Source organism: Salvia miltiorrhiza, chromosome 2 (assembly GCF_028751815.1).
Source record: "Salvia miltiorrhiza cultivar Shanhuang (shh) chromosome 2, IMPLAD_Smil_shh, whole genome shotgun sequence".
Lineage (NCBI taxonomy): Eukaryota > Viridiplantae > Streptophyta > Magnoliopsida > Lamiales > Lamiaceae > Salvia > Salvia miltiorrhiza.
The window spans coordinates 35704300-35719824 of record NC_080388.1 but is presented as its reverse complement, the minus strand read 5'-3'; the positions used below and the strand labels follow the sequence as shown (position 1 = coordinate 35719824).

General features: G+C 39.3%; 1 protein-coding gene and 1 non-coding gene across 2 annotated transcripts; one reads left to right on the top strand and one right to left on the bottom strand.

Annotated features, from left to right (window-relative positions):
- The first annotated feature begins 277 nt into the window (after positions 1-277).
- On the top strand, positions 278-1787 carry LOC131012190 (uncharacterized). Its single transcript, XM_057940100.1, has 5 exons — positions 278-639; positions 817-886; positions 959-1066; positions 1150-1240; positions 1558-1787. The coding sequence occupies exons 1-4, from the start codon at positions 581-583 to the stop codon at positions 1234-1236; spliced, it is 324 nt and encodes a 107-aa protein (XP_057796083.1). The 5' UTR covers positions 278-580; the 3' UTR covers positions 1237-1240; positions 1558-1787.
- A 6897-nt stretch (positions 1788-8684) lies between these two features.
- On the bottom strand, positions 8685-8766 carry TRNAS-GCU (transfer RNA serine (anticodon GCU)). Its single transcript has one exon. It is a non-coding gene; the product is annotated as a tRNA-Ser (tRNA).
- Positions 8767-15525: the final 6759 nt, after the last annotated feature.

Genomic DNA, 15525 nt, shown 5'->3' with positions numbered 1-15525 from the left:
TGGATTGGTTTATACTACCAATAAATATCCATTTATTGGGATGTATGGTAATAATGCCCTAAGTTTATAAATTTGATCAATTTTTACTTTCAGCCATTTGTACAGAAACATGAATAAAGATCAAGCTGGCAGATTTCTATTTGTGAACCCGTTCACTATCTCACACTCTAGCAAGTTATCAATCGAAGATAGGGCACGCGCATTATCAGAACGATTGCTTCTTACAATTGCAAATCAAATTGTTTTGGCGCCTTGCAATGTGGAGTAAGTGAATACTTAACATTACAACCTCAATAGTTATTAAGTTTTATGATCATTGCTATACTAATTTTTTTACTTGTATGAAATACTCCCTTTGTCCCAGCTGAAATGTCCTGCTTTCCTTTTTGGGTTGTCCCACTTGAAATATCCTGTTTCCTTTTTTGGCAATACACTCTCTCTCTATACTTAATATTTAAATAATTTCCACTAACCCACTTTATCTACTTTATACACATTTCTTAATCTCCGTGCCGAAAAGAAACAAGACATTTAAGCTTGGATACTCACAGTAATTGTACCACACAAAGGCCACGTGTATATGTTCGACTCTCTTTATAATAGAATTCGTAATGTCCCTTGGAAAGCTGCTGTTGACAAGTAAGTTTTATCACCTGTGCGTATGTCCGTATACTAATTAGCTTGTATTGACTGTCATTTAACTTCTTTTTTGTCCGTATATTAATTTGCTTCTATTGGTTGTTTGTTGAAAGTAATTTAACTTCTTGATTGGGTGTCTATTCGTATATTAATTTGCTTGTATTCATTCTTTTGAAGTGCTATGAGTATCTACAATGCAAACAAAGGAAAGAAATTCAAGAACTCGGCAAAATGGGAAACTGTAAAGGTGTGTGCTATTGTTTATAGGTAATATTAATTCATAGTTGGTAACCTCATATTTTTATGATTCTAAATGTAGGCTCCTAGGCAACCTGGTGGTACGGAATGTGGATTTTTTGTGATGCGCTATATGAAAGAAATAGTGCAAGGGTTTGAAAAGGACGCCAATATTTCTCTGCCATCATTGGTAAATGCTTATAAATATATACTATCATATTTTAGTGTAACATTTTTCATAAATTATACTTGACCACTAATTTTTATTTACAGTTTACGAATGTACAATATTCTCAAGTTGAAATCGATGAAGTTCGCGAGGAATGGGCTAAGTGTGTTCTTACACATGTATTGGACTGATCAGGTATGTTTGACTTGTGAATTATGAGGTATGTTTGACTTGTGAATTATGATCCGGCTATTAATCCTCTTACATCATCCCTAAGTGTTGGTGATATACATGTGCCATATTAATCCTCTTATATCATCCTCTTATACTTGTGAATTATGATCAGGCTTTAAAATTCACATATATAACTTAAGTAACAAATTACTGAAACTGGGCTTTTGAGATTAAGTTTAGATTCAAACATTTGTGAAGTTAATCTTCATTTAGCATCATTTTTAGTTTCTTTACATGGCACATAGTATTATGTTTTACTGATTTTGTTTCATGGTCAGGTGGCAATAACAGTTAGCAGGAAGATAGGAAGCTAGATGTGGCATTTTGGTTGGTGTTTTGTATGTCTTTTGAATCTGGAAAAAATGTAAGAATTTGGTGAAGCAAGTGTTGAACACCATTTTTCTGTTAATATTGTTTGGATGTAAATTACATGACTACTTTAGGTACTTTGAAGCTACAATGTATGGAAGTTTAAGTTATGTTATATAATATGTTTTGGATTGTATTATTTGAGAATATTGTATATTTGTATGAATTATAATTAGGAAATTACAAAAAACAGGCAAAAAAATAAAAAAACCCCTAAAAATATGGTTAATTTTATAATTGAGAATACATAACGGTTCTCATTGCCGTTTCTAATATGTATAAACACTGTTATCTATAATTTAATTACACAACGAATAACATAAATTTATAACGGTAAAACACTGTTACAATTGATACCAAAGATAACGGAAATAACCGTTATGTGAAGTACAAAAAAGCGTTGTATAATTCCAGCACAGTCTCTACGAAATATATTTTATAACGGAAAAATAAATTTCATAACGATAAAAAAGCGTTATGTTTTCTACCATTAAACAACGGTGGATAAACGTTATGTAAAGCATAAATCACCGTTATTTATATAACTAATACATATCAGAAAACAAACTTTTTATAACGGAAATATTCGTTATGTATGAGTATTATACACAACGGTTTTGCGTGTGTTATGGATATCCGATAAACCGTTATGTATTCATAGTATACATAACGGTATATTACTGTTATGTATGAACGTCCTCATACATAACACCACTATATACAACGGTAGTTTTGGTACATACATAACGGAAATTTACCGTTACGTATGAGCGTTTTTTTTAGTAGTGTGCCTATTGTTAAAGTTTAGATTTTGGGATCCACCTTTGGAATTTAAAATTTGAAAAGCCTCTCCCCACGTTTTAATTAATCCTTTTGGTTTTTGCTTTGATTTTGATTGTCCTTTTCTTTTTAATTTATAAAATTCTCTTTGTTAGTTAGATGGAGAATGTGAAAGAGATTACCTTTTCCACCTAAAAGGCACATTTATATGCTCGCAATGGTATTTTTAATTGATAATCAGGAAGCATAAAACTATATAAAGCATGAATTTCTAGAAAGTAACAAAAAAAAACAAATAAACAAATAAACACGCATAAAGAGAGAATATACTAAATTGTTGTTCGGTTGAAACTTGAAAATGAGTTTGTGCCTCAGTGAGTATTCTGAAAGATAATTTATCAAGTTTGAATTTTATAATGCCCACAATTTCTGAAACTTCATCGAAATTAATTCTAGTCGGACCAAAACCAATCGAAATCATTCAGTTATGCTAATCCCTACACACTACCATATTAAACTGCGATTGATGTTTAAAAATAAAATAATCTTTTCATATTTCGGCTCTTTTCTACAGCTTTTGTTATTGAATTATGTTGTATGATTCAACAACTACTTCCATCGGATTATTTGACCCTACTCGTTATCAATGAGATCAGTGTTATTTTTAACCAGAGATATATTGAAGAATCAACGTTGGGCTGATCAAAGTTTATCAACTAAAAAAAAAAAAAATTCTATGATTATATCGATTATAATCTAACTAAAAGAGGCTAATTCCGAGCAAGCCTGGTAAAAGGAGATGCAGTAGTGGTAGGATGGTTAGAACACCTTATCTTACGAGATAAAGAAGGGCGTGATTTTTTTTAACATAGTAATTGCAAAGATACATGCTGTTGTTATTTAAGAATTAAATAGTACGATCTGTTCAAATTTTGGAACACATAAATTTTGAGTCTTTTTTTTTTCTTTTAATTTTACACATTTTTTCCTACCTCTAAATATACAGATTTTTAATTTCTCTAAAATTCCACACGAAATTAAATTTTCTCCAATTCAAATTAATGTCATTTAAATTATATAAAACTTATAAAAATAAAAAAATAAATATAAAATTCCACCTCATCCTCTCTTAACTCTCTTGATTCTTGCCATTCTTCTCTTCTCACTACCACCACCGATGGATCCAATGTTGTAGAATGGGCCGGGGGTACACCTTATTAAAATATGATTATATAAAAAGGAAAAAAACGAAAAAAGAAAAACAGGAGAACCTAAACCCTTGAAAGCACAGAAAAGCAGACTAAGGGCCGAGCCTCATTAAAACCTCAGCATGAGGAAAAAGAGTACTCGTCTAAGAGAAAAAAGTGTCAGAAGCTGAGTTGGGAGAATCTCAGAAACTCCGGCCGAACCATCGTTCCTAGATAATCCCGGCTTCTCAACACAAAGAGAAAACAAGAAGAAAAGCAAACGCAAGAAAAACCCAACAACCAACAAAATAAAACCGAAAGCTATCAATGAAGGGAAACCGGCCGGTAATACGCCGTCGCCGATTCCCTCCTCCAGCCATCGTTCGATAACGGAAGCCACACTGAGAGCTGTCATAGAAGGGAAATCAGCCGGTAATACGCCGTCGCCGATTCCCTCCTCCAGCCAACGGTCGACAAAGGTGGCCACACTGAAAGCTGTCATAGAAGGGAAATCAGCCGGTAATACGCCGTCGCCGATTCCCTCCTCCAGCCAACGATCAACCAAGGCAGAGGGACCAAGCAGCCGGTGAAACGCCGTCGCTGAAGGCCCATCCTCCTCCAAAAAACCTCTTCCAACCAAGCCACGAGAAACAAAGAACAGGTTGTTGCCGGCTGCCGTTATCCCCCAACAGCTCACACCAGGCGGCAAGGACTCCCAACTGGCAAAAAGGTTAATTCCATGGCCGGTTATATGCCGTCGCCGCAAATCACCCTTAATTCCATCGGTCGAGAAGTCCTGCCAGAACTTATCAGAGATCCGACCTGAGGAAGGCCTGACCACCGAGACCCCGCCCCGCTCAACGCAGTTCTGGAAAGAAAGCACCAGGCTGCTCCCGCACCCAGCCCCGCAGCCGACCATCGCCAATCCATGCGCATAACTGACCCTGCGCATGACCCACCCTCTCGAAGTCCAGAGATCCTCCGCGAAAGTCAGCTCGGGACTCATCCGAGTCAAAATTCCACTGAGTGTCAGCGACACCTTACAGCTTCCAGTAGCCTGCCCCGTTCGACTATTAACCTCCGACCTCAATGGCTCGTGACAGCCAATATTCTGATGACTTAGCTCAGCACGGCGCCAAAGAAAACACGAGCTCCTGTCATCTGCTCTTCCCCCTTCAAAGCAGCCGCACCGCCAACTCTTGAACCCATCTCCCGTCATGACAAACGGCTCCGCACTAGCCTCGGTGATGGCTGAAAAAGCCACGCTATCAGCCTTAACCTAAACAATAACATCAAACATCAAAATTTCACGCGCACATCACTATGCGTTGACATATCAAGAGCAGCCACCATTTTAATCTCCTCCAAGGCATAAGGCCACCAACCTTCAGTCCGATCTAGATTTGCCATCAAATCCGCCGGTTTGTTTCCTTCCTGGAAAATATGAGAAACTTGAAAGCTGATTTGGGAGAGAAGCTTTAAGACTTTCCTCCACTCGGCCAGGAAACGCCAAGGGACATTCGTCGAACGATTATGAAGGAGGCGGACCACGTAAGTGGAATCTGCTTCAAGCCATAGTTGCTTCCAACCCCTTTGATGAGCGATTCGGATCGCATGAATAGCCGCTAAGAGCTCCGCCTCAAAAGCAAAACCCTTTCCTCCTTTAAAATGGAAACAACCACGAACCCATCCCCAATTGTCTCTGAACACTCCACCAGCAGCTATGAGACCCGGTGCACCCGTGGCCGAGCCATCCGTGTTTAGTTTGATCCAGTTTCCAACCGGAGGCCACCAATGAACCTCCATCATCGTCGGAGGTGGCCTAGCACGCGTCGCCACCCCAATACGCCTAAGAATAAGATATTCACTCCAAGTATTGTTCGAATGACCAAGTCTCAAGAATTGAGAGTCCATCTCCTTAAAAGCGACTTTGAGGAAGCTCAAGATCATCTTAGGATGAAAAGTTTTCTCGTCAAAAGTTGCTTGGTTACGACAATCCCAAACTTTCCAAATTATATTAATAATAGCAACTTTCCAAAAGGACGACACCAGAGGGCTAAAATCCACATTCCAAGAGGCCACAAGGAACGAATGAATATCCGAGCTCATACCTAAGTCACGTTTGTCAAACCAGTCCAACATTTCATTCCAAACAGGACGAATCGCAGTGCAATCCCAAAAAAGATGATTCAAAGTCTCCTCATCTTTGCTACACATAATGCAGCGATTGGGGCCTTGAATCCCCCTTCGACGAAGACAATCCAGCGTTGGCATTTTGGTGTGAATAATCCGCCAACATATCAGCGATCAGCGATCTGGAATGAAATTGGCCCAGAGCCACGACCCCCAACCAACTTTAGGAAAAGAAGGACCTATATTCGCATAAGCAACAACTGAAGTAACCTTCCCGGTGTCCGAAGGTTTCCAGACCCTAACATCTTCCTCATCACCGATGGGGATGAGGAGCATATCAACCACCACATCCGAGAACTGGATAACAAAATCCTCAGTGAAATGCCAAATTCCATCATAATAATAATTCTCAACTGCTTGATTCAAGAAAATATGCATATAATCTGGAATTCCAAGTTTAGTTACCAGCTTGTAACTGAGCCAATCATCCCGCCAGAATAGCGTACTTGCTCCGGTGCTTATAAAAGAAAACGAATTCTCCACCATCTGATCGACCAGGCTGCGGACGCTCGTCCAGAAAAGAGAAGACGCCAGATTCCATTTGGCGTAGCAGAAATTATCCAAGTATCTAGTACGAAGAATAGCAAAAGCAAAATCTTTCCCTTCTATGAGACGTCAGGCTGTTTTCATAAGGAAGCTTCTGTTCATGTTAGAGAACGATCTGACTCCCAACCCATCTTCCGTCCTAGGCGCACAAACCCGTGACCAGCTCACCGGGCAGAACGACTTTTGGTCGATATTTTCTGTCCAAATGAAGTTACGGCAGTGACGGTCTAAAGCATAGATCAAGGATTTAGGCCACTTATAAACCATCATAGAGTGAGTGACCGAGCTCTGAATGACCGAGCGAACCAAGCAAATTCTTCCTGCCATTGACAGCTGCAGACCTTTCCAGCGCGAGAATTTTTGAATCATTCTATCATAAATGGCACGCAAGTAGGTAGCCTTCATACGACCAGCAAAAAGAGGAACCCCAAATAGTTGACAGGAAGGCTGCCCACTCCAAAACCAAGCTCACTTATAATACCTCTTTGCATAGCAGAAGTCACACCTTTAGAAAAAAACATGTGAGACTTTTGAGCGTTACAAATTTGTCCAGACATCCCACCATAGAAGTCCATCACCTCTTTAATCTTGCGCGCGTTTCTGCGGGAAGCTTTACAAAAAAATGAGAATATCGTCAGCATAAAATAAATGAGAATGAAACTGCTTCGATCTACTGAAGTCCATGGGGATCAGATGGCGAGAGCGAACACAATTGAGCAAAACATGACTCAACACGTCCTCCGCGATGCCGAACAGAATAGGGGAGGTCACCCTGACGAACACCTCACGAGCAAGGGAAGTAGCCACTGAGCTGACCATTGTACAAGATGGAGATACGAGCAGATTGAAAGATAATGGAGATCCAGCGCACAAAATTGTCATGGAACCCATTAATTTCGAGAACTTTCAGAATAAAGTCCCAACTAATAGTGTCGAAGGCTTTTCTAATATCGTTCTTACAGGCCATATTCGACTTGCGACCCGTACGGTTCATGCAGCTGAAACCTTCCGGCCCAGGATAATACAGTCATGAATAGATTTTCCTCCAATAAAACCAAACTGATGAGCAGACACCGTATCAGCAGCCACCCTATTGAGCCGCGAGGCCAGGATCTTGGAGACAATCTTGAAAAAGAAGTTGGACAGGATAATCGGACGAAGATCAACAACAGTGTCCACCGTTTCCTTCTTCGGAATCAGAATCAACGTATTAGCATTGCAACCAGAAGGCAGATAAGAATTAATGAAGAACCCTTTCACCGCGCGAGCAACATCCTCCTTGATCGTGCTCCAGCAGTTCTGAAAGAAAGCTCCAAAAAAACCATCCAGTCCCGGGGAACTGTTCGCGTCCATATCAAAAACAGCCGCATATATTTCTTCATATTTTAATATTACTAATATATGTAAATATAAAAAATTACTCCAATTTTTTCGTTTGTTTTGCATGATGTTAGTTCTCTTTTGATGAAATTTATTGAAACAAATAGATATATGTGACTTATTTTTATATTATTTTTATTTAAAGTTGGTGTTAAATCTTTTTATTTCTATTGCAAACGCAAAAATAATATTTTTCAAAATAACTTATGTCAAGAATAAATTGCAAGATAGCATAAGCAGATCAGTCTTCAAATAATTGTTTGTTTATTTTCATTGAGAGGTTTTTCTTTAAAATTTCAATATTAAATACTCTATCTGTCACGAAAGAACTTTCTTTAATATTTTTAATAAAATATTTATTTCTCTCATCCACCCACGTACACAATTTACAATCTAATATAATTTGTACTTCCATTAACCAACACCAATCCAACTTAACATATGTTTTCTTTCTATTTTATTTTAATTTTTATTTATCTATTATTATAATAATTTTATATTATATTTAGAAATACAAAAAAATTCATTTAACATATTTGTTATTTCACATTATAATATTCATACGAAAAATAAATATTATCATGTATTATAATTCATATTTCACTTAATAACAGATGAAAATTACAAGAATTAAACTATAAAATTGAAATAAAAGGAAAATAAAGTATTACGGGAGAGAAGAGATTTAAAACATTTTTAAAAATATAATAAAATTAGGCTATATTTAAAGGAAAAAATAAAAAAATAAAAATTTTAATATAATTTGATAAAATTTTAATACACGAATAGATCACCGTTATATGGAGTATAAAAAAGGGTGATGATGGAAAAGAGATGGCGAGAGTGAACATAGACGACAGAGGAAATGGTGAGGTGGAAAAGAGAGGCCTATTAGGTGGAATTTAATATTTTGATTTTAATTTATCAAAAGTTTTCTGAATAGAAATAAACGTCGCCTGAGAGATTCGAACTCTCGCGGGGAAACCCCATGTACTTAGCAGGCACACGCCTTAACCACTCGGCCAAAGCGACTTGTTTGATTGGGATTTCGTTTCCCTATTTTATATCCATTCCATCACGGGAACTGGATAATGTCAGCGTGCATTGTTATATATGGGGTTCGATTTTATTTGAAGAAAAACTAATGATTTATTTCGACAGTTATATATATTCCAACTACAATAAAGGTTTGGGAGTATTAGTACTTCAAACGCTTCATATATATAAATGAGAGAAATTCCCCCGCCCTTAGAGCATCTGCAGTGCGGCATCTTTGTCTCGGATCGACCCGGGTCGTCGGCCCCACACCCGCGCTGGAGACACCACTTGTGCCGACGTCGGGTCTCTGCTAAGATACGGGTCGTTGGCGAAGAAAGTGAGATCCGTGCATTACACACGCACGGTTTAATTGAAAAAAAAATTGCGTCTCCGGTGCGTGTCTGTGTGTTTGAGAGGGAGAGAGAGATGAAGGGAGAGAATCTGTTTGGGGTTTTGCCCTAATCAGAGTGAAGGAAGAAGTGGGCTCATTTTACATTCTTGGGCCGTAAATTTGGCTCATATTCAGATGTTGGTTTTTATTTTCATTCCTAGTTATAATGTGGTTTATTACCCGAAATTTCAACACTCTTTTAAAATTGACTTGAAGTTTCGTTATGTTTTAAAATTTGGAATTTTAAAATAAAAGTGTAGAATCGGAGATTTTATGGAAATGAAGATTTAAGACACAAGCTAAGACACAAGAGCTGTGGAGGGTTGTGTCTTAGATGGGGACCAACACCTAGACACAAGGGCTGTGGATGCTCTTATGGCTCAAGGCCAACATTGATGGGTCTTTACGAGGAGAGCTCGCTGCCATGCATGTTGGTGGCATGATAAGAAACGCGTTTAATGCGGTGGTTGCTTGCTTCCATTTCTGTGTTGGGTCGGGGTTCCCTTTCGAAGCGGAGCTTTTTGCGCTCCTGATTATTCTTGAGAGGGCAGCTAGTTATCAATGGTGTAATCTCTAGGTGGAATCGGATTCTACTTACGTCGTTAATGTCTTCAACAGCAGTTCGGTTTTGGTGCCGTGGCGGTTCTATAGTCGTTGGCTTGCTGCTCTCAAATGTGTCGCTCATTGCAGCATCCGGTGCTCTCATATCTTCCATGAGGGAAATTGTGTTGTTGATTTCCTGCTTCATCTATGTCCCAGGAGGGTTTTTGTCACCACTTGATACCTAAGATTTCTCAATTAGTTTATGATGATATTCACAGGTCTTTTGTTCGAATTGTTCGTTAAGTTAGGGTCTTTTTGCTGCTGCTGTTTTCGGTGGATCGAGTTGGGGCTTGTTCGCCCCTCGCTCGTTCGATCGTGGTTTTTGGAGTGTCGTGTTGGGGTTTTTTAGAGCTCTGATGCGCTGGACTCTGACCTAGGCATGGTCGGAATCCGTTGGTGTTTGTTGGCTCTTCCAGTTTCCTGTTTTATCAGGAGCGGATTCCTTGTCTTTCTGCTTAGCGAGCTCTTTTCTTATTGCCGTTGTGGGCTTTTGTGTTTCTTTAGTTTTGCTTTCCTTTTAATTTTTATTTTTTGCTTTGTTATTGATGGTTGTGCTGAGCCGGGGAGGTTTGGGGGTGATGGTCCGGCCAGAACTCCTGAAGTCTCCTCAACTCCGCTCTTCCGCCATCGTTTTGCTCTGTTTGGCATTGTATCTAGACGGGTACTCTTTTTCCCTCTCTAAGTTTTCCTTTGGATTTTCTTAGAGAGGTTTTAACGAGGCTCGACCCTGGTCTTTTTGGGGTTTTTTGGGTTTCAATAAAATTTTAATTTAACATAAATGTGAGAAATTCATATGTAGTAATATATATATATATATATATATATATATATATATATGTTAGAACCGGGTACACGATCGAGGAACTTTACAACTCAAAAAACGAAACAATCGAAACTACAAAACTGAACTAAGAAAATAAACAGATTAGAAGCAACAAGGAAGCTTGAGGGAAATTACAGAGAAACAAAAAACAAACGTGATGAAACGTCGAATCGAGGTGGAACTCTTCCCGCAAGAAGATTATCGCCCCGGTAGTACTCACGGTGTAGGCGTATCTTCCCCAAAGGTAAAACGACGAACGTCTCGTCGGATGTAGCACCACAATCCAGCGAGCTCCGGCGAACTGAATTGGATCGAGAACTGAGCAGTATGTAGTGAGAGGGAGTGAGGAATGCAGAATTTTCGTAGGGTGGAATGCCATGCTCCTAGTCTTCTATTTATAAGCCATTCACCATGAGGGAAATTAAAACTGCATAATGGGAAATTAATCCACCATGTAACAGTCTGGATGTTACTGCATTTGAAGTTGGCTGCAGGAATTCAAAAGAATTCAAAACTGTTCGACAGTTTCTGAATTCAAAGTGTGCAGTTTCGAAACTGCTATGCAACATCTGCTTCTTTAACGTTAACAGGCTTGGGCTGCTACAAATTGGTTGGGCTGGAAACAAAAAATAAACTGTTGGGCCAAGAATAAAATTAATCAAAAGCCCAAAAGTATTTTGTCCAAAAAATTATATAGTTTGGACCCAAACACCACCCAAAGCACCAATTGCCAAGATCCAAGTCCTTGGCCGCGGCCCGTACCCGACCCGCCCGTCCGGCGGCGTCGTCGTCCGTCCGATCGATCGATCGATCGTCGGCGGCGGCGCGCGTGTGTGTGTGCGCGAGGCCAAGGCCTTCATCCAAGCCCATAGCAAGCCCACAAGTTATTAGCTCCATGAGCATTGCTATTCTTATACAAGAGCATTCTTCCCTTGTTTTCCAATGTGGGACAACAACACATTACAAGTGTTATTTCCCTTCTCAACACCCAAACTTTGATATACAATATCTCACTCACCGGAAATCGGTTTTGAGACTTCAAGTATACCACGTTCATCTACTCGAGACGTAGATTAACATCCAATAATTATTTCAATTAAATATTGAATATTTAATTAAATAATTAAATTCAGATATGGTCCAAAACCATATTTCCAACAATCCCCCACATGAGTGAGAAAGCCGTATGCAGATGTATGCAGACACTTAGCTCAGTCCTCTTAAGAAACAACATTGCATTTGGAAAGGTAGCTTGTGGCTTTGAACCTACCATAGTCAATCTTATCGAGTATACCGGCGGCCTAGTGGATATGGTTCCTTGAACTAGTCCTCCTCGGTGTATACTAAGTCAGTAATATTGACACAATATTGCTTCAATCCTCATTCGTTCTTACGTTTGTGTCCATTACAGGCCTTGGAACACCCCTTTGGATTCATAAGTGTTTCAATCGAAGCGGCCACACTTCACACTTATATAGGTAACTCTTAACTCAAGCATCCTGCTATACTTGTCCTCATTGAGGAGTTCTAGAGTTATTAAAAGTCCAAGACTTAACCTCACCACATGCAGGTTTTCGAACACTCACTGTTCTATAAGGAATAGGCAACTCGAGTGTTCAACACACAGATTCTCATAGCTTAGTTGTCCCATTGAACCAAGTTCTTGGGATCCTCCAGTCATCATGGTTGGGTATCCACTATGATCATCTTTAAGATGTGGATTTCAAACCCATTCCCCTAACAGTCTATACATTTGATCTCGATGGATACTTTTAGTCAACGGATCGGCTATATTATCAATTGATCTTATATAATCAATTGTAATAACACCACTCGTGATCAAATGTCTCACGGTATTATGGCGTCGACGAATATGTCTCGACTTACCGTTATACAAATTATTTTGTGCTCGTCCGATAGCAGCTTGACTATCACAATGAATTATTACGGACGACACAGGTTTCGACCAACACGGAATATCCTCGAGGAAATTTCTAAGCCACTCGGCTTCTTCACCAGCTTTATCCAAAGCTATGAATTCGGATTCCATGGTCGATCTAGCAATACAAGTTTGCTTCTTGGATTTCCAAGACACAGCACCACCCCCCACAATAAATACATAACCGCTCGTTGAGAACGAGTCTTTGGCATCAGATATCCAATTTGCATCACAGTACCCTTCAAGTACAGGGGGTTCCCTAGTATAATGAATTGCATAGTTTTGAGTATATTTCAAATATCTCAAGACTCTTTCAAGAGCTTTCCAATGTTCATTACTAGGATTGGCTGTAAAGCTGCTTAACTTGTTGACCGAGCATGCTATATCGGGACGAGTGCAATTCGTTAGATACATCAAGCTCCCAATAATCTTAGCATATTCTATCGCATCAACAGGTTCTCCCTTATGTACATTCAAATGTACACTCGGTTCCCATGGAGTCTTAGCTATTGGCTTGTCAAAAGCATTGAACTTCTTTAACACTTTCTCAACATAGTGAGATTGTGTTATAGCAATACCATCAGACTTTCTTAGAATTTTAATTCCAAGAATTACATCAGCTAAGCCCATATCTTTCATGCTAAAGTTTTTACTTAGCATATTTTTCGTTTCTTGAATCACTCGGGAATTACTCCCCATGATGAGCATGTCATCTACATAAAGACAAACAATAACATAGCCGTTATTAGAATTCTTAATGTAGACGCACTTGTCACACTCATTGATTCTAAATCCATTTGACAACATCACGCCGTCAAATTTCAAATGCCATTGAAGCGGTGCTTGTTTCAATCCATATAAAGACCGTTGGAGTTTGCATACTTTGTGCTCCTGCCCAGGTACTACAAACCCTTCAGGTTGCTTCATATATATTTCATCTTCCAACTCGCCGTACAAGAATGCAGTTTTCACATCCATTTGGTGAATCTCGAGATTGTGCAAAGCAGCAATAGCGAGAAGCATCCTAATAGACGTCAACCTAGTCACAGGTGAATAGGTATCAAAGAAATCATACCCTTCTTTCTGCCTGAAACCTTGAACGACAAGTCGGGCTTTGTACTTATCTATAGTACCATCAGATTTGTACTTCTTCTTTAGGATCCATTTGCATCCTAAAGCTTTACTTCCAGGTGGTAGATCCACTAACACCCAAGTATGATTCTGCATAATGGAATCAATTTCAATATCTATGGCTTCTTTCCATAGAGCTGCATCAGAGCCAGATAAAGCCTCTTTGATCGTCACCGGTTCGCCGTCTAACATTAAGACAACATAATCCGGTCCATAGACCTTAGCTTTTCTAACCCGTTCCCCACGTCTTGGTTCTACATCCACAGGTTTAGACCTTGGTCTTTTCCTATTAGGTGGTACAGGATTAGAACTCGTGGCATCATCTACTTGTGTAGAACTACTGGCTACGTCTAGAGGTTTAGAACTCGTAGCTTCACTCTCAACTCTATTGTTTGAGTTAGACACACCTTTATCCTTATTGGGATAGATATTTTCAAAGAATATAGCATTCCTTGATTCTATCGTTGTCCCAACATGTATATCGGGTATCTCCGATTTGTGCACTATGAAACGATAGGCACTGCTATTAAGTGCATAACCAATGAAGATACAATCTACCATTTTAGGTCCAATTGTAACTTGTTTTGGTAAAGGCACTTCAACCTTAGCTAAACACCCCCACACTTTGAGGTATTTATACGAATGTTTCCTTCCTTTCCATAGCTCATAGGGAGTTACATCTTTCCCTTTGAGTGGAATTTTGTTCAAGATATAGTTAGCCGTTAAGACAGCTTCCCTCCACATGTTCTGGGGTAATCCTGAACTAATCAACAAGGCATTCATCATCTCCTTAAGTGTTCGATTCTTGCGTTCAGCAACGCCGTTAGATTGTGGTGAATAAGGGGCCGTCGTTTGATGGATTATACCACTTTCGTTGCATAATTCAGCAAACGGAGCTACATACTCTCCACCTCTATCACTTCGAACCATCTTAATTTGACATCCAAGTTGATTCTTGGCTTCATTTTTGAAGTTTCTAAAAGCTTCAATCGCCTCATCTTTACTTTTCAATAGGTAAAGGTAACAATATCTTGTACAATCGTCTATAAAAGTGATAAAGTACTTCTTACCACCTCTAGTTTGCACAAACTTTAAATCAAAAACATCGGTGTGAATTAGTTCTAATGGCTTAGTGTTCCTTTCAACCGATTTAAACGGTAACTTAGCCATTTTGGCTTCAACACAAACTTCACATTTCTCTTGTGAGTTATATTCATCAATTTTTAGTAAATTCATTTTTACTAATCTTTTTATAGCATTTAGATTAACATGTCCAAGTCTACAATGCCATAAATCGGAACACTCAATCAAGTAAGCAGAAGAAGTAGATTCTTTCTTATTGATAGTTGCCTTGGCAGGCTTACAAGCTCTCACGCCAAGTTTGAAAAGCCCTTCGGAGGCATAGCCTTTCCCAAGGAACTTTCCCCACTTGCGAATTACAACATAATCAGCTTTGAAAAACAGTTCAAAGTCTTTCTTAGTGAGCTTAATGCCCGAAATTAAATTCTTTCGGACAGTGGGAACATGTAGCACATCCTTCAAGGTGATCTCCACGCCCGAAGTGAGTTGAAGAACCACATCTCCCATGCCAAGGACTTGAGAAGTCCGCTCGCTCGCCTCCATGATCGTCTTGTTTTCCACTTCTTTGTAGTTGTGGAACAACTCACGATTGATGCAAATGTGGACGATAGCGCCGGTATCCACGAACCAAGCATTTGGGCTATCAACATGATTCACCTCGGAAATCATCGCAGCAAAGTCGTCTTGGTTCCAATCGTCAAAGTCCTTCTCGACGTTGTTGACGTTGTTCTTCTCCTTCTTCCGCTTTGGCTTGCGGCAATCCTTAGCCATGTGACCATGCTTGTC

Coding starts and splice junctions, on each gene's coding strand:
- LOC131012190 (XM_057940100.1), top strand. CDS start 581: ATGTTCGACTCTCTTTATAATAGAATTCGTAATGTCCCTTGGAAAGCT. Junction 887..958: donor CAAAATGGGAAACTGTAAAG/GTGTGTGCTATT, acceptor TTCTAAATGTAG/GCTCCTAGGCAACCTGGTGG. Junction 1,067..1,149: donor ATATTTCTCTGCCATCATTG/GTAAATGCTTAT, acceptor TTTTATTTACAG/TTTACGAATGTACAATATTC.